The sequence below is a fragment of the Melanotaenia boesemani genome, chromosome 2 (genome assembly GCF_017639745.1).
Source record: "Melanotaenia boesemani isolate fMelBoe1 chromosome 2, fMelBoe1.pri, whole genome shotgun sequence".
Taxonomy (NCBI): Eukaryota; Metazoa; Chordata; class Actinopteri; order Atheriniformes; family Melanotaeniidae; genus Melanotaenia; species Melanotaenia boesemani.
Window position 1 is genome coordinate 20,561,037 of NC_055683.1, and position 22,364 is coordinate 20,583,400.

The following is a 22,364-nucleotide window of genomic DNA, read 5'->3' on the forward strand; positions in this document are numbered from 1 at the left end:
GGTTTCTCAGTGTAACAGGGTCTCACTCTCTTTGGATTTTTATTTATTTGTTTATTTATCTATTTTTACAGGCTGAAGGGGAAAGATTGAAAACCTTGTAATAGCATCCTGTTTATGTGTTAGTGGTAGTCCTTCCACCATAAGCCTCTTGCTTTCTCTACCAGTTCATATACTCTGATGTATATGGAGCTGATGAGTGGGTGTGTGAGACATGAAACTCCTGTCCTGGCAACGACATTCGACACAGTGATAGTTACAGCATACAATGCCCTACCTTTTTATGTGCTCAACTTTTGTGTCAAATCTAAGTTTAATTTATTACTTATACCGTGCATTACCCTCTGAGGTGTTCTTTTTGATGGATGGAGCATTGAGAATAAACCTGGGATGCTTCCCTCCCACTCTGCAGTGTTAGAGGATGAGAAGTCGTGTAGGGTCAGTCTTCCAACATGCAGAGTGGGTTGCTGAAAGGCTCATTCAGCCTTAATTGCGGCAGCTCTACACTTTCCCTCAGCTGCCAGAAGGAGGTGGAGGGTGAAAAAAAAGTAACACGATGCAAGACTAACAGCTGCCATTTCCTTTTCTCAAGACGTAACTCCGGACGTTTTTGACAGAGATCATATCCTTGCTACAAATGAGCTGTTTCACTGTAGAGCTGCTCTCTGCTGTGGAATGAAAAAGTTGACGTTTTTCATGACAAATTTGATCACAACCATCAAAAATCAGATCTGTTTTCTTTTTGTGAATGAGATATAAATGAGATAAATGTGTTCCTCTAGGGGAGCAGTTTAATGATGGGAAATTTTTTTAGTACAGGTTTAATAATGTGAACTTTTTTCTAACAAGTCCTGTAACATAAGCAGTCATACAGTATTTGTTGTTGATTCATGCAGGTAAATTAGTCGTTGTCATAATATTCTCTTTCACTTTCTTTACAGTTGAATAAGTTAAAAACATCAGCTTTTTCTGGATTTTTAGATGTCTGCCAAAAGAAACTATATTTTGAAATGACCTTGTAAATACAGATTAGGTAGTCTATATTGGCTTCACAGTAGTGATAAAAAAAATTATAATAAATTTTTAGTCCTTAAGTTGCTTGCAGGTCTTATAAAATATGTCAAACTGATTAATCCTGAATAGCAACACTGATTTGAGTACTCTTTAGTTTGAGGTGCTTCACAAGGCTTGAGGACATGGCCTTTAATCATGAAAGACCATTTCAGGGAAACCCTTCTTAACATGTTCTCCAAATATTATGACACCCTGTCTTTCCATTCTCAGCAAAATCAGGCAATGTCATGTTATTCATCTGAGGGGTGTGATCAGCTTAAAGGTTACAGAAGTCAACACGCGAATGGAAGAAAAACCCACCCTGTCTGGGAAAAACTGAGAACGGAAATGGAAAGCTGCACCAAAAGGAGATTATATCAACTACTCAGAGCAAGGTTGAAATATTTGGTAATATTAGTAAAAACAGGAGGCATCTTTAATATTCGTTTACACTCTTAATTTACGTAGAATTACAGATAAAAAGATCCTTTACTGAACGTCTAAACTAGAAGAGTGGTAAACTGCTATCATAAACTATAATAACCAGATTATGTTTAACATGAAAAATGTATTTCATATTCACGAGTCACATTTTATTAGATATAATTTGCATTAAGGGATAAAATGTAAATATTAAAGCTTAATTTGATAAAATATGCATAAATGTGTAGAAAATGTATTACTCATCATGTAAAAATTTAAATTATAGTTATGTGACAGTTTTCTGCATAAGCAGAACTTGTGTTTTTTGTATTTCTTTTGTTCTGCCTTGATAATATCAATCAAAATCTAATGTTATTTAAATGCTAAAAAGAAAATTAATTAATAAATCATGAGGCCAATCCTAAGCTGAACCATAAAGCTAACAAAAACCAATGACTGTGCATTTATCTATATGCAATCTATGTTCTTTAAATGTAATTGTGGATCTCCTGTTCCCACCCAACACGTGGCTGATGTCAAAATGAACAAGTAAATCACATGTTTAAACAGTGAATCAGGTCTAATAAATTAGCGCCATTCGTGATCAGTATACCTGAAACATACAAGAGTTTCCAGTCTGATCATCTGTCTCTTCAAAGTTATTTTGCACATGGAGACATTCACCCTCCAGCTGAGCACATCACTCAGTGCTTGCTGCTCCAGCCTGGACTGCTGCAGACATATAGTATTTGATTACAGCAACAGGCTGATTGAATTACAGGAGGCATTGACTCAAATACTGACAGCAAACACTGAAGAACTTCCTGTTGGGAATGAGCGAGGGGACGCACATGACTCTGGGCACACCAGGGTCAGATGGGCTGAAATCTGCTGGAACACACCCAACATTAAAACACTACAATCTCATTCTCCATCTTTACTTACCTGAGGGTTTTGTCTCTGCCGAGCAATTATTCCAACATTCAGCAGAATCTTTATAGCCCCATCTTGCTTAAAGATAGAAAAATACCTGCGTACAGACATGCCTATGATAAAAAGTTATGTATTTACAGACGAAATGATAAATGGAAAGTTAGTATTGGTTGATTGTGTTATGCATGCTACTCATTAAGTGACTAATAAGAATGATTCAAAACATAAGAGAAAAAAACTAAAAAGAATCATTTTATTGACAGATTTTTCAGTACATATATATAAATAAATTATTCCTCCTACTGTTTCTGTTTGGTTTAAACACAGATTTGCAGTCTCTTGTTGATATACCAATCATGTTGGCTTCGACCAGGGGTGCCCAAAGTCGGTCTTCCAGGGCCGCTGTCCTGCAGATTTTCCAATATTTCCTGCTTCTACAGACCTGACGCAAATGAAATAGATCCAACAGCCTATTAAGTTTTGCGCAATGACTCATCAATTTGAGTCAGGTGGTTTCAGAGCAGGGACACATCAAAAACCTGCAGGATTGTGGCCCTTGAGGACCGGAGCTGGGCGGGCACCCGTCTTAGACTGTACTAAAACTGAAACTTCATGTCAAAACTGTAAAACGAGTAACTTTGTTGCCATTACTGAACTTGGCCACAGTAGCTTAATATAATCAATTGAATATTAATTTTCTTTTCCAGTTCATTGTATTCAATATTATTTTGAGATGAGATTACAATAGACCTTGATCATTCTGAGGGACATTTGCTGCCCTCATGTGGTGTATTAAGCTTTTAACATGTAGTAATGTTCATTCTTTATGGCTTCCAAATATGGAATATAGATTTTTCTGGATGCAAAATAATGTTTTAGATCTTAGGTTTATTAATAGTACGAAGTTCTTCTCTTCCTGTGCGTTTCATAATGAATCCTATACCTGGCAATAATTAATACCACAAACCAAAGACAGGCCTTAATATTATTAAATACATTTTATTACATAAATGACATAATTCAGACCGTCCTTAAACACAAAGTCCATGACATTACAGGTATTTTGGTTGGTGAAACTGCACAACAGAGCTCTGCACTTCTTTAAGCCTCTCTGTTTAAGATGCGTGCATTTGTTTTTGTATATTTCTAGAATGAATTTATCTGACCGGACAAACACCCAGTCAACCTCCCGCATTGACCCCTATGGCACCCCCAACCCAAGCCCAGCCCTTTTCACAGAGGTTCCCTTCAGCCCCAGTTGTGCTTGTCCTCTTCTGTAGCGGTCAAGGTTTCTGTGACCAGGCCAGTGCCAATGGTTTTGTTTCCATCTCTCAGAGTGAACCTCTGGCCTTTCTCCAGGATCATCGGCTGGCGGAGCGTAAGCATCAATGATGTGTCCTCACCTGGCATCACCATTTCCTAAAAGAAGATAAACACAACAAGAAAGCACTTATCATCCTTTCACAACTTTATTTGTAAATGCAAAAAAATACACAAGTTTTTGTCTAAACTGGTGTATGCAAAGATTATGTCCTCACTGCAAACAATCCTTACATCCATTCAAACCCTGATATGTCCCTGAATTTAGAAAAAATATAGAAAAGGAAAGTAAATAGTCAAAAACAGTCCTATGGAGATCTGTCCTCATAAGACAGCCAGCCGAAATATTCACAGCCAAGAAACCAAAACAGGATTAAAATATAAACAGTAAAATAACTTTTATTTTCTTTTTGCAGGAGATGCATCCATTTATCAGAGATACTGAGGTGGCATCTCAGTAGTACCGCACACAGAGCCTTCAAGGACAGATTTTCCTGCCTGAGTTTTCTCTTTGGCCCACAAGAAAGAGCAAAAGTTGGACAATGTACAACGTTTGGAAAATGTTTATGAGCCATTCATGTTCTCATTTAAATTTCAAGCTCATTATAAAATATTAATGATTAGATGAGGTGAAAAATAAAGAACTTAAAAAAAACTTAGTATAACTTAGCATATTCCAACATGAGTGGTTCTTTTTCTCTGGCTCAGCAAATAGTTGGTTCCAGTGTAGAACCAGTCGTTCTGTGATAAAGCCAGAGCTTTGGCAGTTAAAAAAGCAAGAACTGGATCCAAGTTAACACTCTGGCTCCAAGCCATCACTACAACCAAATTGTTGGGAAACCTCTTAAAATAGACCTCACAAAGATACACACAACAAAACCCCCACACACCTTGTCAGCAGGCAGAGTGATTCTGCATGCCATGTCCCAAGTTAAAGAAAACATGACGGGCATGAAGTTAGTGACAAACGGTTTGTGTCTGCCTCCCTCCTCCTTACTCAGAACATAGACCTGTAAAAAAATAAATAAATAAAAAGAGTTATACACGTGTTTGTCAGCCATGTCTAAACAACCAAAAATCAAAACTAGAGCTAGACTAGTGAAACAAAATCTATAGATTATTATAGCTGATAACATAATATAAAGAAGAAGGTAAAAGCTTTTTCTACACCAAGGAATTTGCAGTTCAGTCACAAGCAATATTTTAGGTTAAAACAGTCATGAATGCACATACATGCCGAGCAAAACCAATTTAATGAATCAATGCAATTTATTTGTCTTTTTTTTTTTAAATCAGAATTTACCTCTGGGATAAATAAAGTATTTTTTAATAGTCATTAGGCCTGGAAAACACTGTATAATTCACCAGACATTTAATGATAAATCTTAACAAAAATCACTCTGAAAGAGAACTGTTCCTTTATCACAACAGCTTTAGTAGAGTTAACATACTTGGCTTGCACTGTATGTACTCTGCTACTTTTACATTAAAAATGTGTTTAATAAGCTGTTTATGTCACTTTTAATATAATAATAAGTAGCCTAATAATCTGAGATGTGATTTTCCCAACAATGACAACAGAACATCCTGAAGTGGGATTTGATGAATCTTGTAGTTTAAGACTGGTAAGGATATGGACTGCTGAACAACCCACATTTTTAAATTCCACTATTACAAACAATAATATTTGTGCATATCTCTGGGGTGAAGAAGATCCTGATGGGAGTACCTTTATTTCAAGAACGAATCATTGATGAATTTCCATCCTAAATTGGATTAAGCAGGGATTAAAGCAAAAAATTACCCCGTCTATTATCCCATCTATTGTTGTCCATACGCAAACAATAGCGCTGTAGGTGCTCACGCACTGAGCACCTGCACCAGCGGACAGAGCGCATGTGTCTGAAAATATGTGGCATAATATCAGGTAATAACCAGGCTTTACAAGCTTACCCTCCACCCCACCAACAAAACTGAGGTACCAACATTTACAGCTACAGCATTCACCAACGTCTCCGCTCTATTCTAACTAAAGAGCTGATGGCGTAGATCTAAACTGCAGCTGGATCTCAACCACACCCGTCCAAGGCCCTGCTGAACCTCTGATTGGTTAGTAATGTGTTTGAGAGGAAAGCAGCACTCCTCTCATACCATTGGTAGTTCAATTCAATGTGACAAGGTCCACTATGTTCATTCCAACTGGGAAAATTCAGGTGTCCAGTAGCATACGATTGCCATAATCAAGCATTCTCACTACCACGCAAACCACAATATGACAACAACATGACAACAGTAAATAAAATAAGTTAAAAACTACTATCAATAGTGATAAAGGGCACATTAACATGATTTATTGTGGAGTCTTATAGCGACCAGGATAAACGACCTCCTGAGCCTTTCAGTCCTGCAGGGTATGGAGAGGAGTTGATCAATGCAGCTGCTTTTCTGGGCGACCACAGTGTCATGCAGGGGGGTAACTACCGTTCCTGAGGATGGCCTGCATCTTTCTCCTAATGCACTTCTCCACAAGTTCTCCAACAGAGTCCGCCCCCCTCCCCATCACTGACACACACTTCCTACCAGTTTGTTGAGCCGTTTCCCCTCTCTGGCCGTTATGCAGTTCCCCCAGCACACAACAGCAAAAAATACAGAACTGGCAACAACTTCCTGATAAGAGTAAGGTACAGCATTTCATTGCAGACTTACGGATTTCAGCTTCCTGAGAAAGAAGAGTCTACTCTGTCCTTTTTTGTATACTGCATCTGCTTGCACTGACCAGTCCAGCTTATGATCCAGGTGGACACCCAGATATTTATAAGTCTGAACCACTTCAATGCCCTTCCCTTCAAATACCACAGGTAGGTTTTGTGCCTGCTGCCTCCTAAAATCCACCATCATCTCCTTGGTTTTAGATGCATTGAGGATTAGTCCATTGCACCTGCACCAGTGTGTAAAGTCCGAGATGACTCTCCTATATTCCCCCTCATCCCCTCCCTTCACGCAAGCCACCACAGCCGTATCATCCGAGTATTTCTGTATGTGGCATGATTAAGACCTGTAGGTAAAGTCTGATGTATACAAGGTGAAGGGGCTCCAATGTTGGTGCTCAGTCTCAGAAATTGAACTCCCCAGTTTGACATAATGTGGCCCTCCATCAGGTAGTTACTGATCCACTCAATGAAGGTGGGCTCCATGCACAGATTCAAGTTTGCCTCACAGGATCAGAGGCTGGATAGTATTGAAGGCACTAGGGAAATCTAAAAAACATTAGTTTTACATATCCCCCCAGAGCTACCGAGAAAAGACAGGGTCCAGTGAAGAATGTACAAGATGACCTTGTCCACCCCCACACATGGCTGGGCAATATATCAAGATTTTCAAATATATTGAGACTTTATCAGACGCAATATAGAAGGAGGGAATATCGTTTATCTCGCGATAGCTTGTTTTGAGTTAAAAGCATCTTTTCTTTTGCATGTTGCACAGCTGTATTTTTGTTATGGTCATTGAAAAGTATTTCTAATTTATTTTATTTTAGGAGCATTTAATTTAATATAAAGGTACTGTATATATATCGCATATCGTGATTCAGGTAAAAAATATCGAGATATAAGATTTGGTTCATATCGCCCAGCCCTACCCCCACGTGCACTCGATAGGCAAACTGTAAGGGATCTACTGCCTTCTGCAGGTGTGCTCCCAAGAGCCGGAGGAGGAGCCTTTCAAAGGTCTTCATGACCACAGACATCAGGGCAACTGGTCTGTAATACTTAATGGAATATACTCAAGCTTTTGACTATATAATGTTGCTTAACTGGGATTTGATCAATCAAAGCAACCCCAGGTCATCCTGCTGCCCCCACAGACTTGTACAGTAGGCAGCAGGCATGATGGGTTCAGCATTTCATTCACAGATTTTCATACCATGATGTAACCATCACTGTAAAAGAAGGTCCATCTGAACTCTTCAAATCACACAACCTTTTTCCATTGGTTGCAAAGTTTAATCTTTGTGCTCCTGAGCAAATTTAAGTTTTTTTTACCTGTTTAATTCAAATACCTTCATATTACTTTCTGTTCATCTGTTAAAGTTGACTAACTGCACACGTTTAAGTCATACTGAACTACTCTTACTACTACTAGCTCTATAAAAAGAAAATCTTTCTGAGCCACTGAAAGTGTATAAAATATTAAAGATATTGAAGATATAAAGTTATTTAAAGGTGTACAGCGTGACTTTATGCTCTCAAACCTGTGCCTTGACTTTCTGGTGAGGCATGATGGATCCTGGTTTGCACATCACCATCCCTCTCCTTACATCCTCCCTCTTCAGGCCTCGAACCAGAGCACCCAAGTTATCTCCAGCCTCGGCTCGGTCCAGCGACTTATGGAACATCTCAACACCTGAACCCAAAGAGATCAAATAAAAACTTGGAATTTCCTCAGCTTTTAAAATAATTTTTGAGATCCCCATATGGGCACGTGTATGCAGTCACTCATGATGCATCTTAGGCTCTAACAAGTATTTAAGTTGGCCGTTGCCTGATACTCAAATCACATTATGTACTCTCCAACTATTTATTAAACGTTAAGACCCTGTATTGAAGAATCTCCATCAATCAAGTTTCATCTTAACATCTAACATGTTTGGGTTTGTCTAACATTAACAGAGAGCACACGAGGTCCATCTCCTCTAGCTTTCTGTTGCTTCTTTTTACTCACCTGTAACCACTGACTTGAAGTTGCGATTGTGGCCCACGAACTCACAGTCATCTCCTTTCTTGATGATGCCCCTCTCCATAGTTCCTGTCACAACTGTACCTCTGCCTGAAAGACAAATGGTCAACTTCAGCATCAGAGTAATAAATCTCAATTTGTTTACTTTTTGCCACTGAAGTCAAAGAGATCAAATCTGAGGGATGAGGGATTTTACAGCTAGATGAAGAGTTTGCCACTATAACTTTAAAAGTGTTAAACATTTACATGTTTCTTCAAATTATAGACAACTATTAGGGTGAGAAATCAAAAGCATAAAACGTTGCCCCTGTATTGATTCCTCCTGAGTAGAGGTAAGTATTAACAGGAGTATGTGCATTTCATTTATGCATAATTTTTTGCCCAACCTGGGATTGAATAAACTCCTTCTACTGGGAGAAGGAAAGGTTTTTCCAGCTCTCTTTTGGGCAGAGGAACATAGGAATCCACAATCTCCAGCAGCTTCAACACTGCATTCACACCCAGTTCAGGCTCCCTGTTCTGAGATTTAAAAAAAAAACCCAAGACAGAAAATGTAATGCAATGTTACATTTCATAAGCAACACATTCACCCAAATGATTTTGATAGCTGAATTATGTGCCAGCTGTAATTAACTGATCGAAAGAGACTAAGAGAAGGTGAAAGCGCTGCAGCTTGCCTGTACATTTATCAAATAATACACAAAACTGTGACCCTTTACACCCAACATTTCCCCTACCTCCAGGGCGCAGAGGGCTGAGCCTATCACAACAGGTGTGTTCTCGCCATCGTAACCAAACTCTGTGAGCAGTTCACGGATCTCGATCTCAACCAGCTCCAACATCTCCCTGTCTTCCACAGCATCGGCCTTGTTAATGAAAACCACCACATGCTCCACACCGATCTGCCTTGCCAGCAAGAGGTGCTCCCGTGTCTGAGGCATCTGACCATCTGTGGCTGCGACCACCAGGATGCAGCCGTCCATCTGAGCGGTGCCTGTGATCATGTTCTGAAGAAAAGAAAAGACAAGGAAGTAGTAGCCTTGTAAATAAAGGCAACAACTAGGCTGCATACAGGCAGAAGCTGATTACCTTGACGTAGTCGGCATGGCCAGGACAGTCTGTATGGGCATAATGTCTGTTTGCTGTGGTGTATTCTACATGAGAGGCATTGATGGTAATGCCCCTGGCCTTTTCCTCTGGGGCATTGTCAATGTCTTCATACTTTTTATATCGAGCACCACCAGCATCAGCAAGCACTGAGGAGAGATTAAAATAAAGGGGATTATGTGTGAAAACTAAGGAGACTTTAAATTTCCTGATAGGTCAGTAAAATTAATTCATTGTCTGGAATACAAGAAGTCATCAGATGGAGTTAGGGGGTTTATATTAATCTGAGCCAGCAGGAGCTCGAATGCAAGTGATTCTACCTTTTGTAATGGCTGCGGTCAGGGTGGTCTTGCCGTGATCAACGTGGCCTATCGTTCCGATGTTCACATGAGGTTTGTCTCTGCTGTATGTCTTTTTAGCCTCTGCAGCAAAGGTCCGCCGACTCAAAGGCACAGCACACTGCCCAGCAAAGACAGACCCAGGACTTATACACAGATCCATGTTTAACTATTTAAATACCACAGTTTGTCAGCATACTTACCAACTTGAATGAGCTGTGCAGAAGGCTTGGTGAAGAAAGCCTAAGGGCTATGAACAGGGAAGAAAACATTAGAATTACTTTAATTTAGATAATGAATGAATATTTATATAGCAACAACAATTTCTTCTTCAGTACAGAACAGCCTCATAACCTCATTTAAACTACCATATTCTAATGTTTTAAGGTCAGGGAGATGATCTTGTCACTCCAAAATGTATAAATATTTTACGGATTTCTATTCCTATTGAAGCTTGTTTGTTTTTCACAAACCACGTTTTGCTCAGTTCAAAAGGAAATTCCCTGCATCATTCCAGACATTTCCCTTTAGACAGTAACTTTTTTATCTTATCTTGCTTTTAATAATATTATTATTTATGATTTTATTGTGATTTTTGCTATTTGTTTCTGCCTTTTGCTACTTCTGAATGCTTTCTTTGCACCATCTTTAATACTTCTAATGTTTTATGTGAAGCACTTTAAGTTGTCCTGTACATACATACATACATACATACATACATACATACATACAACAAATGTACGTGATCTTTGGCAAACTGCAGATTATCAGTGATTACTCTTGACTCTAGGTTCACCTTAAAGATAGAAAAACTGATTTAAAGGCAAGTTCTTGTCCTAACACATGGGACAGGACCCAGCCCCCTTTGTGACCCTTGAGGAGAGTAAACCGTGTACAGATAATTTAAGGACAAATCCCAGAGATGTTGGACTACAGCTAAATTTAACATCAGATTTAAAACCATGACAGCTACGTCTGACTTTCTGCAGCTACAGCAGCAAATATCAAGCGAACAAACCACACTAACTAACAAGGGAACGTATTGGCGTCACTGTTTTCTAGTAAGCTGTAGGTTGCAATATCTAAGTAGTTGTCAGGCTAAACTGCAAGTTTTCATCCTCATTAGCTTTATCGTTAGCTAACTCTCACCGGTAACGTGACCTTGCTCTGATGTCGGAAGAAGCAGCATTATTTAGTGTTTTCATTTTCTAATTTCTACTCCACAGTAGAGGCTTTGTTTTATTAGAAAACTACACTATGACGCATTAGCTCAATCACATGCCACAGATGCGTACAAAAAGATGTAGTTGTAAGAACTAAACAATTTTACCAGATAGACATGCACGCAGCCCTACAAGCGCCGCCATCTTGGATGGTTAAACAAACCAAAGATGTTTGAAATATCAAGAGAGTACACCACACGCGCACACTCAAAATCGACAGTTTTTTTGTTTGTTTTTCTCCACAAATGTATTAATTCTTTCAAAAATGTGTATACTACATATAATATAATATAATATAATATAATATAATATAATATAATATAATATAATATAATATAATAGTAAACATTCGTTTTCTACCTATGGTGTTCCGCAAGCTGCAGCTGTTTTGTGTGTGTGTGTGTGTGTGTGTGGCTTCTCTCAACTTTTTTTTTTCCTTTATTATGAAAATATCTTTGTTTACAAGGACAAAGATAGAACATATAGAACAAAACACAAAGAACATTAACAAGGAGTGTTCCAGGGGGTGGCACATATATTACCAATGACAAAAAATACATTACCACAAATTAAAAACATTCAAGGACAGACAACTTTCATATGTATTTATAGCTTTTTTGTTTAAGCTTTTAGATATAGTGCATAAATAAAGTTCAATTTCTTTAATTAATACAGGGAAAAAAGGTAGGGATGTTGAAAATTTGGATTTATGAACATGAAATTTACCAAATATAATAAGTAGATTAATTGCCACTCTTTTGTTCAAGTCCATGTTTTTTCCATGAAAACCAAATATGATATGTTCAAATTTTAGCAGAAATTTGGTGTCAATATTGCATTTAATGAAATGTGTACATTTTTTCCAAAATCTTTTTGTGATATCACAGTTCCAAAACAGGTGACTGATTGTTTCTGGGTGTTCTTTGCATAGCGTACAGTTGGGATTAATTGTTCTAGTATATCTTACCATGTACTGATTAGTAGGATCAATTCTAGCTTCTCTCAACTTTACTGATACTCTTTGTACGTAATGCGTGAGAACATGCTGGTTTACCTTAATTATACTAATATGGTAGCATTTGCTAAGTGGCTTTTAAAAATTCAAGGTTGTGCTGCCTTTTATATATATATATATAGAAACATTTTTTATATTAAATTGACATGGAATATGTGAATCATACTTATTTGAATTTAGGAAATGAATTAATATTTATATAATATTTACAACCATTCCTTCTGATGCTCCGAAGGGCCTCATTATATGCGTGAATATGTGAAATTTTAAATTTCTCTCAAGTGAGCGCAGACAACAGACTACCTCAGAAACTCCAAGCTTGCTCGTTTCATTCCTGTTTTACGGTAAAAATGTCAGCCTCCTTGTAGCTCGTGAGATCAGCTAGCTAGAATGTTCTAGCGCATTCATGTGTCTGTTTATAAGTGGAGAAAACTTGCTATCAAGTTAGAGAGATCGGTGTTTCAAATTGCTTCCACGTTTTAATAAGATTCTTCAAAGGTTAGTATAGAAAAAAGGGATTTTGTGAATAATATTCTCTACTCTTTTACCACTGCTGTTGTAATGTTATTTTGCCTGTAATTTAGTATTAGGTTAGTTTGATTCACGAGTAAACTACTTAAGTCACAACAGTTTTCAAGGAAATTACCAAGAAGAGCTAAATTTTTTTTACATTTAAATAAGGTAAACTCAGGCTAATTTTAAAACCCTGTTCTGAGTTTTGTTCTTGTGTATCCTTTCCTTGTTGTCATTGTCCAATGTCTCTCAGACTTTTTGTCTGATTGTTTGTTTGTTTGTTTGTTTTTGTGAAGATCATGTCAGAAAACAGGCAGAACAGAAGATATCCCCAGAATCTTCAGGGGGTCCTTCAGCTGGCGGTAGAAGCCGGATCAGCTGCAGAGGGTCCAGCCCCTTTTGAACCCATGTCAGATGAGGTAAGTGCATCTGTTCTCACAGGTCACAAAGGAGAGACCCTTAAAAAGGGATTTAATGTGCGGTACTATTTTAATTTTCATGTGTATTCCAAGTATTTACAAACACTGCTGTAAAACAAAAACGATCAACTTGAACAAGTAGGGTGTGTTTTTTAAACATTTTGCACTGATCATTGCACATAATTAATCTAAATGTGGCAACACATAGTGTATGAAACTGGAACACATTTCTAAATGTAAATTTAGCAACTTGAAATTTAATAAAAATGTATAAGGAGTATCACCAATTGCATCCTCATATAACAGGTATCTTCAAGATACAAATACAAAATGTTCCAGGATATTATACATTTGTTGTTTCATTGCTTATCTACAAACAAATTAAACATTCAGTATAAATCTTTTTATGTGTTCAGTCGACTCACAGGGATCTTGGTGTGCTTGAGTCTTCGAATCAATTTTTGTTTGTTTGTTTGTTTTTACACTGGTGGCATCATCCTTGTTTAAGTTTAGCGGTACATATATCACCATAATGTTTTTGTTCCACATGACAAGTACTTTTTTTTTTCTTTAGAGAAGAACATGGCTGAGAGAAGCTCTTTCAGATATCTGCAAAGGGCAGCTGGATGAAGTGGAGCAGATTAAACAGTGCTTGGTTGTCCTAAGCAAAGAAGAAATAGGTGAAAAGGATGGCAATGGAGAGGAAGAGAGGGACGAAGATGATGACGATGAGCGAGAATCAGCTTTTGAGATGTTGTCTGAATTGTGTGAGAACCTGGACAACGCTAGAGGTTTGTGATGAGCAGTATTAAATAGGATGTACTTAAAACTCAGATGTTACCCCAGTCCCAGAAGCATGAACTAAACAAAGGTAAAAAAATATAAAACATCTCTTCATATTTTATCTCTCTGCTTTACAGATATGATGATCCTTGGTGGACTGGAGTTGTGTGTCTCTAAGTATTTGTGTCATGTCCAAAGTGGGCTGAGGTGGCGGGCTGCTCAGCTCATCGCCTCCTGTGCTCAGAACATGCCACAGGTGCAGGACCACTTGCTGAGTATTGGGACGCTACCAAAGCTGCTGCAGCTAACAGACTCAGATCCTCACCCCACCGTCAGAGTTAAAGCCCTATATGCTGTTTCATGTGAGTAGAGCTCTGACCCACAGCTAGACTCCACTTAAAATAATAGTTTTATAACATAGAAGCTACATTATGATGTTCCATGTGTTTATGCTGCTTACCATTGATGAACCTGAACACTGTGTCCACACACTGAGGAAGCAATTTGTCAAACTATTAGCTCACTAGACCTAAACTGTCTCTTGCTATCACAACCCTTTTAGAACACTTATTAAGAGTTGGAGCTGTGTTGGCTGTGTGTGAAGAAATTCATGCAGATGTGTTTTTTATTTTATTTAAGTTTTGGCTCATTTGTGTGTATTTCACCACACAAAACAAAACTATTTACTGTTTTATTTGTAGGTCTGGTCCGAGAACAGGAGGCTGGGCTCCAGGCCTTCCTGGCCCTTGATGGTTTTTCAGTTTTGATGAGAGGCATGCAATCTGAAAACGAGAAGCTCAGAACCAAGTCCGCTTTCCTTCTGCTTAATCTCCTGACTTCACACCCCGAACATAAAGGTATGATCAAAATAGTCTGAGACTTGCTACAGTCTTGTTTTCAGGCCTGCTTTGACCACTTCTGAGGACGTTTTGAAAAGGGGGAGAAAAAAAGCCAGCTGTTATTGTGTTAAACAATATTGAGTGCAGTTACAACAGGTCTGTAGCTTCGGATGTTAATCAAGGCATCTGTCTGCACCTTTAGTCATTCAACATCTGATATCTGAAACACATTGGTGTATCTGTCCTCCTGCAGAAACACTTGTGTCCATGGGGATGGTACAGCAGCTGGTATCGGTTCTCCGTGCACCACATTCACCTTTCCATGAGCATGTACTTGGTGCTCTTTGTTGGTAAGAAAAGTTTTTTTTTCTACGCTGCTTTATTGGAAACTTGAATTGTGACGATGAAATTAGTGTTAGTCTCTACTAAGCAGAAGGGTGTTATTTTGAAGTCCAGTCCCTCCTCATGCCAATGTGTTTGTGTGCAAGATAGTCACTATATTTACATGACATTAGAAAAAATATAAAATAAAAACATTAATATGACTGTTTTTTTACATACAGTTCATGCCATCAAGGCATCAGATATGCTTTAGTCTATTCCTCTAACTTGCAAGCAAGTTGGGACAATATAATTCAGTCAAATCATTTTAATAATTTAATGAAAAGCATTTAATTAGTCATGCATGCTTCTTGTTACCATGCCTAACCTTGTTTGTCATGTTTCTAGTTTGGTAGAAGACTTTCCACAAGGGCTCAAAGATTGCAGGAATCCTTCTTTGGGTCTGGAGGAATTACTCAAACAGCGAGCGAAAGATCTCCAAGGAAAAGATGAAAGTCAAGTAAATGAACTCCTTTTAATTCGATTGTTACAGATGAAAATAGGTTTAAATTCTGTGAAGATTTGCATCTAAATTTAATTTGTTTATTTTAAAATTTCTAATGTTGAATATTTTAAATTCTTAGGAAATGTCTTACCTCATGCATTAAACTACATTTGCATTACAAAACAGCTGCTATGATTCTATTACTTTAGATTGCCAAGAGCAAATATGAAAAATATCCTGGTCTTGCATTGGGCTCAATCGTAGTCTGTCTTCTAAAGTCATGTTTGTTGTCCACAGGAAGAGCTTGACTTCTGCGAGCGTTTGAGGGTCATGTGTTTCCATGGCCAGCAGTCGGATGACATTGGGATGGATCGCTAAAGCCATTTTTTCTTTAACTCTTAACTATACTGGAATTATTTCATCATTAGTTTAAAAACAAGGATTTAAGAGAACATTAATGACGTGGATCGTGAATGTTGAGCAACATTTTGTCTGTTATGTTATACACGTGTTCATAAATTTGGATTTTACTGTGTAAAATATGTTTTCTGTATAAATCTCTTTTTCAAGTTTTTCTAGTTCAGTTCTTTTTCTCTCCTTAAATTTGAAATGTAATAGCAAACATCCCAGCAAAGGGTGTTATGTTTTGCTTGTTTTATTTATTTATTGTTTAGATGTATCCAAATATTGACCCAGATATTGCATTGCTAAATTTACACTTTTCTAATGTTAAGATTAAACTCTTAAGTATTTCAGTTCAGGTTGTCAACTATTTAGACTCAATTTTACACATTAAATTTATTTACTGTTAACAAAACACAGGGTTATACACAGAAGTTCACAGAATGCCGTCACATGTATAATCTATACATTAGTATGAACGTTTGACAAAATATTTAAACATTTAATCACAGTATATACATATTAGAACTGATATCCACTGAGTGTTTTTCAGTCTCATATGTTTATTTATCTGGTTTTTGAAAATATACACATGGATATAATCATGGAAATATTCAAAGTTGAACCTTATAAGGTGTGCGTTTAGAAGCTTCTTTGCCACAAAGTTTCCAGCTACAAAACCTTTGAATTCACACAACAGCTGTCAAGTGCTCATCAATAAATCTCCCCAAATTCAGTTTATTTTCTTTTTGTCCTGTGTGTGTTTTTAAGATCGGGTTTTAACCCTGAAAACATGGGCAGAGAAGGTACTCCAGATGTTTGGGATGCCGCAGGTATATGGGTTAGGACCTCTTCCATTTTGAGAAGTCATCTTTGTTCTCCACTGCCTTTACGTCACCCACCGCAATCAGTAGCTGAGCCAAATAATATGTCACCATGACAATAATGTGACCATGCTGTATGGGTTCCACCACCTTGAAAACTTGAAGAGCCAGTGACAAATCGGACACCATGAAGATCAAGCTTCCAAACAGTGTTGCTGCACGACGGGTTCTAATAGCCAATCCACTCATTAGAGTGATCAGGGCGACGTAGACCCCCACACCTGGAGTTAGTAGATCGGAGTTTGGCGCCTGCCGCAGGAATGGATATAAGTAGATGTAGAAACCTCCTCCCACTAATAACAGGATCAGATAGAGAAAACGTGTCCAGGCGGCGGAGGAGGAGTAAGTTGCGTAACGGCTGGATAGGAAGGAGAGTGAGTAAAGCAGATGTGCTACGGCAAATGCACCCATTCCTAAAAAGGATATGAGATTGGGAGCACACATTAAAATCAAAATCAGTTTACAAGTGTTGATTTAGTGGATTTAATATTTTGAAATCGTTTTATGCTTGTTACAACTTGGGCATAATAAAACTGTTAGGTCAATAATATAGATTATATTAGTGAGTATCACTTGAAAGAAATATTGTTACAGCATAATTTTAATTTAAAAAAAAAAACTCAAATTTGAATTCTTTTATGAATCAACTCTTACCATGTAGAAAAAGCTCAGGCCATACCAAGCACCAGTCACCAACAGCAGAGAAGATCAATCCCCCGGCCACACCCAGGACACTCTGACCTCCATTCCAGCTCAGCACCACTGCAGCCAGTAGGAGAGCTGGTGCTGACTTGACACCTGCAGACATGACGGATGAAGGGGCATCAGGAGCCCACAGGTAGAAATATACAGCTGAGGACAAAAAGAAAGGCAAGAGAGAGAAAAAGAGGGAGCAGGACTGATAGGGAGACAGGTAAAAAGGAGGATACTTGTTACAACTTCTCAAATGATAGGAGGGTAAAATGATGATTTGACAGTTCTGTCTTTTTCAAATGCATAAAGCAGTAGTAAGTAACTAAGAACTATACCATATTTCTTCTCTGCCTCCTGTCATAAGCATCTGTCTCAAGGATGTCCATCTTCTTTCAGGAAGGAGTGTTGTGAAGTCCAGCTGATGTGTCACTTAGATGGGCCTGTCCTGATCTTTTCTTAGTCCTTTTCTGACTTGATTACACGCACATACAATTCTTAGATGTTCTTCTGTACTCCTCGTCTCGAATCTCTGCTGAGTCTTTTAGTATGCTGGTGTTCCACGGCAATGAACTTTAGACTGATCTTTGTGTCTGATTACTGTCTGATAATCTAAGTTCTGTCTGTTTTAAGTCCTCATGGACAAATAGTTGGCCTTTGACCTCTCCAGTGGCAGTACGTTGATGACAACAGAACATAAAGAGCAAAGTTGAACTGCTCATAATAACTGTAATCTAAAATATGATAGATTTTTTTTAACTTTACACATTAACTTCTGACAATTGCATGCCAAGAATTTGCTAAAACAAGTGTGCTCTATATGTTCATAATAAAATGAACAAAAAGATGTTATTGTCTAAATAATCATTAAAACATGTCAGTAGAAATGTTACAATTTTATTATAAAACCTCCTGTTGACTATTAGAAACTTTAGCTTGAAAATTATCTTAAAGATACTGCAGTTTTTTGGGGCTGATGTATGTAACAGTGAGTGGGCAGTGAGTGATACATGACTCATATAATGATGTAATTCTTATGTTTAATAAATCCTAGGAATATTTCAAATGTGTCCAAAAGGCTGATTAATCCAGTATTGTTGCAGAAAGCATATATTGTTGCATAATTTGTATGTGACAGGTGAAGGAAATTTTAATTACTAGTAATGCAAGTTGTATTCCAATAAACTCCTTTCTTATTTGACACACCCCTTTTTTTTATTTTTGTTGTTGTTGGATTTGAAAGTGAAATTAAAGTTAAGTTAAAGGAGGAGTCCTGTGTGTAACACCGTCACAGGCTGACAATGATTAACTAGGGCCTCTCAGTGTCAGACTTTGTACTCTGCTTTTCCATAACTCCGAGCGTTTTGGGCTGTATGTTGTTGTTCAAGGTGGGAAGACATAACTCTGGAGGGGTGAGAAGAGCAATAAATGCATTGATTGTTATTCTGGTGAAAAGGCAACATCAAGATACCAGGTAAAGGTCACTAGCAGACATGTGCTGTACATATGAATGTGTTCGTGTGCTGAACGGGATTGTCTTGGGTTTTTAATAAATTGTCTCCTCTGCACAGGACATGGAAACTGGCTCCTCCACACTGAGGATTGGAATAGCAGGATATGGACATCTAGGTCTGATCTCCTTCCTAAATACCTGAAAACACTTATTAAATGATGGTAGTATTCAGTGACAACAAATGTTTGTGTGATGTAGGGCAGTACCTGGTGGAGAAGATCCTTAAAGATGGACCTGGTCTTGGTTTGATTCTGGCTTTTGTCTGGAATAGGAATTCGGACAAGCTCAAGGGTGTAGTTCCTGCTGAACTTATACTTGAAGATTTGTCATGCTTTGCAGACAGGTTCAAACCCACAGACATTTCCATGACAGTGTGACCATGTTGTATCTTCTCAGAATTATCTTGACTTGCTTGTAATGCTCCACAACATCCTTTTTTAAAACTTTCATCAATAATCACTCTTTGTTTTACAGGAGGTGTGATGTGATTGTAGAGGTATGTCATCCACAGATAGTGAGAGACTTTGGGCTTCATTTTCTGTCTCAGTCTCATTTTATGGTGAGATTCTCTTATATTGTTTTGAAGTTTTGATGAATAATATAAAAACAAACTAGTACCTTACTCTGTTTGATATGCACCTTGTAAAAAATGTCTGTTGTTATGTGTATTTTATAAAGCTGCTGTTTCTCGGAAAAAAACATCAGCTGTGCCTAAAATTTTGAATTTTTTCATTTCTGCATTTAGATGTATTATCTAAAACTTTTTAGATCTTTACGCGTCCTGAATGTACATTATTCAGATTAATCACTCATCTATATTTTAGGTGATTAACCGAGAATGCCACTGTGTTAAACAAAAGTGTCAGTAGCCATTTGCAGTTGTGTGAAATGTCTGATATTTTAAGTTGTATATCTGCAGAAATATAGAAAATTCTATGTACCAATGTATATATCTGTGCACCAGTTTGAATTCTTGGTAGTATGTATGCTTATTAGCATCAAGTGTTCATATACAGATTGTGTGAACATGCATTAAAAATAGATAGTATGAACATTCTTACAATTAATGTAGCAAATGAAAACACTTCATGACAACCTGTCGTATTGTCTTCTTAGGTGGGTTCTCCTTCTGCCCTCTCTGATCCTGACTTGAACCAAAAACTGCGTCAGGCATCTCTGCAATATAGCAGAACTCTTTATGTCCCCAGTGGTGCATTATGGGGAGGCCAGGACATCCAGAGGCTGAATGATAGTGGGATATTAAAGGTAACACTATAGCAAAGATGTAAAGGTTTCATTGAGGTGCACACCTAGTGGCCACTCTTTTTAGTGTGTTAACCATGACAGTGCAAATGACACTGCTCTGAACTTCTTCTGGGTTGGAAAAAGTGAATATCTAGATGATTGTGGTATTGTGCCAGATATGACTACATTAAAATAATTAAAATAATTAAAACCAAATCTCCAGTGTCTATATAAACAAGGGTCATTACCAGCCCCCACTTCATGTGTTGACACGACTTTATAGGTTCAAGGAGAGCAGGAGACGTACATTCAATTCATTATTAAAATATATTTTTAAAAAAAGTGGTTCCTGTAGACCCAAGAAAAAAAAAACTGTAAAGTTATGGGCAACTTATTTCACTTTAATAAATAGCTAAAATAATTTCAATCTATAAGCCCAGCTCCACTAGAAAACGACCATCGTATTTAAAGGAAGCTAATAAATAGGCAGGGTTCTTACCATGGGAAGATTTTATTGTAGACCCCAATAATTACCACCACATGAGCCCACTGTGATCACCAACACTGCAACTCACACTGCAAGGAGAAGCAAATCTACAAAAACACTCCAGTGACCACCAGTTAGGCCTTCCACACTGCATGCAACAGGTGAGGATTCCACGTGTACTCCCCGTAGTTTGTCCCACTGCCTAAAAAAAAAAAAAAAAAAGAAAAAGAAAAAGACACAACAGGGGTGAATTTCAGTCGGTGATGTAAACAGCATTACTAAATGCATATATAGAAAACGTAGCAATTAGTCATAATATACAAATCCTGACCCATTCACAGTAAAACCAATGTTGATTCTAGTTCAACATGGTAGCCGAGTTAGGCCAATGACGTAGATGAACTGGTTCAGGCAAAGCAGCAGTCTGGCAGTCTGCAGTTAGTTCAACACTGACCGTGATTGTTTGTTTCAATTTTTGGATTCTTCTCAGGCTTTGTTCATAAGAATGTCCAAGCATCCATCCTGCTTTCGGTTGACAGGAGACGTCCTCACTGACTGGACAGAAGGGGAGGGCAGACGTGTTTTATTCAGAGGTTCAGTGGCAGAGCTGTGCCCTCTTGCTCCTAATAACGTCAACACCATGGCAGCTGCAGCCGTCGCAGCTGGAAAACTTGGCTTTACAGGTGTTCAGGGAGAAATTGTATCAGATACAGCGTGAGTCTCTACACACTGAAATTATACACCTGTTCATAACTGAATTATCAGGTTTAATCATTTTTGTGCTCCAGGTTGAAAGACTATCATGTAGTGGAGGTGGAAGTGACTGGGCCTGATGGTTTCTCAGTACACACAGTGAGGAGGAATCCAGCCAAACTTGGGGCTGTAACTGGAAGTGCAACATACAACTCTTTCTGGAATAGTTTACTCAGTGAGTTATGTTATTTCTAATCAATTTCTTACAGATTATGATCTAAGCAGTAATTTACTTAACAGTCCTTAATTTAAAAGGTTTTAACAGTAAATTGCCCTGGAGAAAAATGTCTCTTGTGCCTCACATGATCACTATATACTGATTTTTAGAAGTCATAACATTTTACTGATAGAGTCAGTTTTAATTACTTTACTGACATGTTTGACTTTGAAAAACAGAAGCTTTGGATTAAATACGTGGAGCAGAAAATGCACTGAAATACATACACTAGCTTGAAACTGATTACTAACATTTTGATAAATAAATATGTTAAATAAATCTGTAATACTTAAAAACAGGTTAAAAATAATTCACAAGTTTGTGTGTGTATGTTAAACAAGAACATGTGAATGAGAATCTGATTCTAACCTCTTGTTTCTCTCAGTTTGCAAAGGCCACGGAGGCAGAGTTCATTTGTGCTGAGGTGGATGAAGATTATGGGGGATTACCTACAATGTAGGAGATGGATCTCCTGCCAAATTCCAGATTAATGAAATGGTTGTTGGTGGATGTCCTTTGTGGACGTCACATTCCTGCATTAGTATGTTACTGAACATTTCCAAACTCACCAACCTTTGGATGTGCATTCAAATAAACTGCTTCAATACCATAAAAGAGTAAGGTATTATTTGTAAAAATACTAAACA

The 22,364-nt window shown here is 37.8% G+C and overlaps 4 protein-coding genes across 6 annotated transcripts; 2 read left to right on the forward strand and 2 right to left on the reverse strand.

Annotated features, from left to right (window-relative positions):
- Window positions 1-3,389: 3,389 nt before the first annotated feature.
- Window positions 3,390-11,316, reverse strand: tufm (Tu translation elongation factor, mitochondrial). The gene is made up of 10 exons (XM_041973694.1): window positions 11,239-11,316; window positions 10,112-10,158; window positions 9,891-10,029; window positions 9,553-9,719; window positions 9,201-9,470; window positions 8,850-8,982; window positions 8,449-8,553; window positions 7,979-8,130; window positions 4,617-4,736; window positions 3,390-3,825 (listed from the first exon to the last, which is right to left on the reverse strand). Exons 1-10 carry the CDS (start codon window positions 11,273-11,275, stop codon window positions 3,655-3,657), a joined length of 1,341 nt encoding a protein of 446 aa, XP_041829628.1. The 5' UTR covers window positions 11,276-11,316; the 3' UTR covers window positions 3,390-3,654.
- Window positions 11,317-12,482: 1,166 nt separating this feature from the next.
- hspbp1 (HSPA (heat shock 70kDa) binding protein, cytoplasmic cochaperone 1) lies at window positions 12,483-16,669 on the forward strand. Of its 3 annotated transcripts, none has more exons than XM_041975465.1 (8): window positions 12,483-12,644; window positions 12,913-13,078; window positions 13,653-13,869; window positions 13,999-14,223; window positions 14,563-14,718; window positions 14,954-15,050; window positions 15,430-15,541; window positions 15,824-16,669. In XM_041975465.1, exons 2-8 carry the CDS (start codon window positions 12,959-12,961, stop codon window positions 15,902-15,904), a joined length of 1,008 nt encoding a protein of 335 aa, XP_041831399.1. In that variant the 5' UTR covers window positions 12,483-12,644; window positions 12,913-12,958; the 3' UTR covers window positions 15,905-16,669. The 3 variants fall into 3 exon arrangements, with proteins under 3 accessions (XP_041831399.1, XP_041831390.1, XP_041831407.1); XM_041975456.1 differs by having other exon boundaries at window positions 12,484-12,644; window positions 12,956-13,078; XM_041975473.1 differs by lacking the exon at window positions 12,483-12,644 and adding an exon at window positions 12,668-12,827 and having other exon boundaries at window positions 12,956-13,078.
- Window positions 16,657-18,226, reverse strand: tmem86b (transmembrane protein 86B). Its single transcript, XM_041975486.1, has 3 exons — window positions 17,841-18,226; window positions 17,467-17,710; window positions 16,657-17,225 (listed from the first exon to the last, which is right to left on the reverse strand). Exons 1-3 carry the CDS (start codon window positions 17,889-17,891, stop codon window positions 16,771-16,773), a joined length of 750 nt encoding a protein of 249 aa, XP_041831420.1. The 5' UTR covers window positions 17,892-18,226; the 3' UTR covers window positions 16,657-16,770.
- Window positions 18,227-18,842: 616 nt separating this feature from the next.
- aspdh (aspartate dehydrogenase domain containing) lies at window positions 18,843-22,319 on the forward strand. Its single transcript, XM_041969707.1, has 8 exons — window positions 18,843-18,976; window positions 19,074-19,131; window positions 19,214-19,358; window positions 19,490-19,574; window positions 20,132-20,281; window positions 21,238-21,461; window positions 21,536-21,675; window positions 22,103-22,319. Exons 2-8 carry the CDS (start codon window positions 19,077-19,079, stop codon window positions 22,138-22,140), a joined length of 837 nt encoding a protein of 278 aa, XP_041825641.1. The 5' UTR covers window positions 18,843-18,976; window positions 19,074-19,076; the 3' UTR covers window positions 22,141-22,319.
- The last annotated feature ends 45 nt before the right edge of the window (window positions 22,320-22,364 follow it).

Excerpts from the sequence above, each read along its gene's own strand:
- tufm (XM_041973694.1), bottom strand. The coding sequence starts at position 11,275 with ATGGCGGCGCTTGTAGGGCTGCGTGCATGTCTATCTG. Across the intron at positions 10,159-11,238 it reads GCTGCGTGCATGTCTATCTG|CCCTTAGGCTTTCTTCACCA; the intron begins GTAAAATTGTTT and ends CCCTGTTCATAG. Across the intron at positions 10,030-10,111 it reads TGCACAGCTCATTCAAGTTG|TGTGCTGTGCCTTTGAGTCG; the intron begins GTAAGTATGCTG and ends TTTGCTGGGCAG.
- hspbp1 (XM_041975465.1), top strand. The coding sequence starts at position 12,959 with ATGTCAGAAAACAGGCAGAACAGAAGATATCCCCAGAATCTTCAGGGG. Across the intron at positions 13,079-13,652 it reads TTGAACCCATGTCAGATGAG|AGAAGAACATGGCTGAGAGA; the intron begins GTAAGTGCATCT and ends TTTTTTCTTTAG. Across the intron at positions 14,224-14,562 it reads AGCCCTATATGCTGTTTCAT|GTCTGGTCCGAGAACAGGAG; the intron begins GTGAGTAGAGCT and ends TTTTATTTGTAG.
- tmem86b (XM_041975486.1), bottom strand. The coding sequence starts at position 17,891 with ATGGACATCCTTGAGACAGATGCTTATGACAGGAGGCAGAGAAGAAAT. Across the intron at positions 17,711-17,840 it reads GGAGGCAGAGAAGAAATATG|TCCTGCTCCCTCTTTTTCTC; the intron begins GTATAGTTCTTA and ends TCTCCCTATCAG. Across the intron at positions 17,226-17,466 it reads GCCTGAGCTTTTTCTACATG|GAATGGGTGCATTTGCCGTA; the intron begins GTAAGAGTTGAT and ends TATCCTTTTTAG.
- aspdh (XM_041969707.1), top strand. The coding sequence starts at position 19,077 with ATGGAAACTGGCTCCTCCACACTGAGGATTGGAATAGCAGGATATGGA. Across the intron at positions 19,575-20,131 it reads TGTCTCAGTCTCATTTTATG|GTGGGTTCTCCTTCTGCCCT; the intron begins GTGAGATTCTCT and ends TTGTCTTCTTAG. Across the intron at positions 21,676-22,102 it reads TTTCTGGAATAGTTTACTCA|TTTGCAAAGGCCACGGAGGC; the intron begins GTGAGTTATGTT and ends TGTTTCTCTCAG.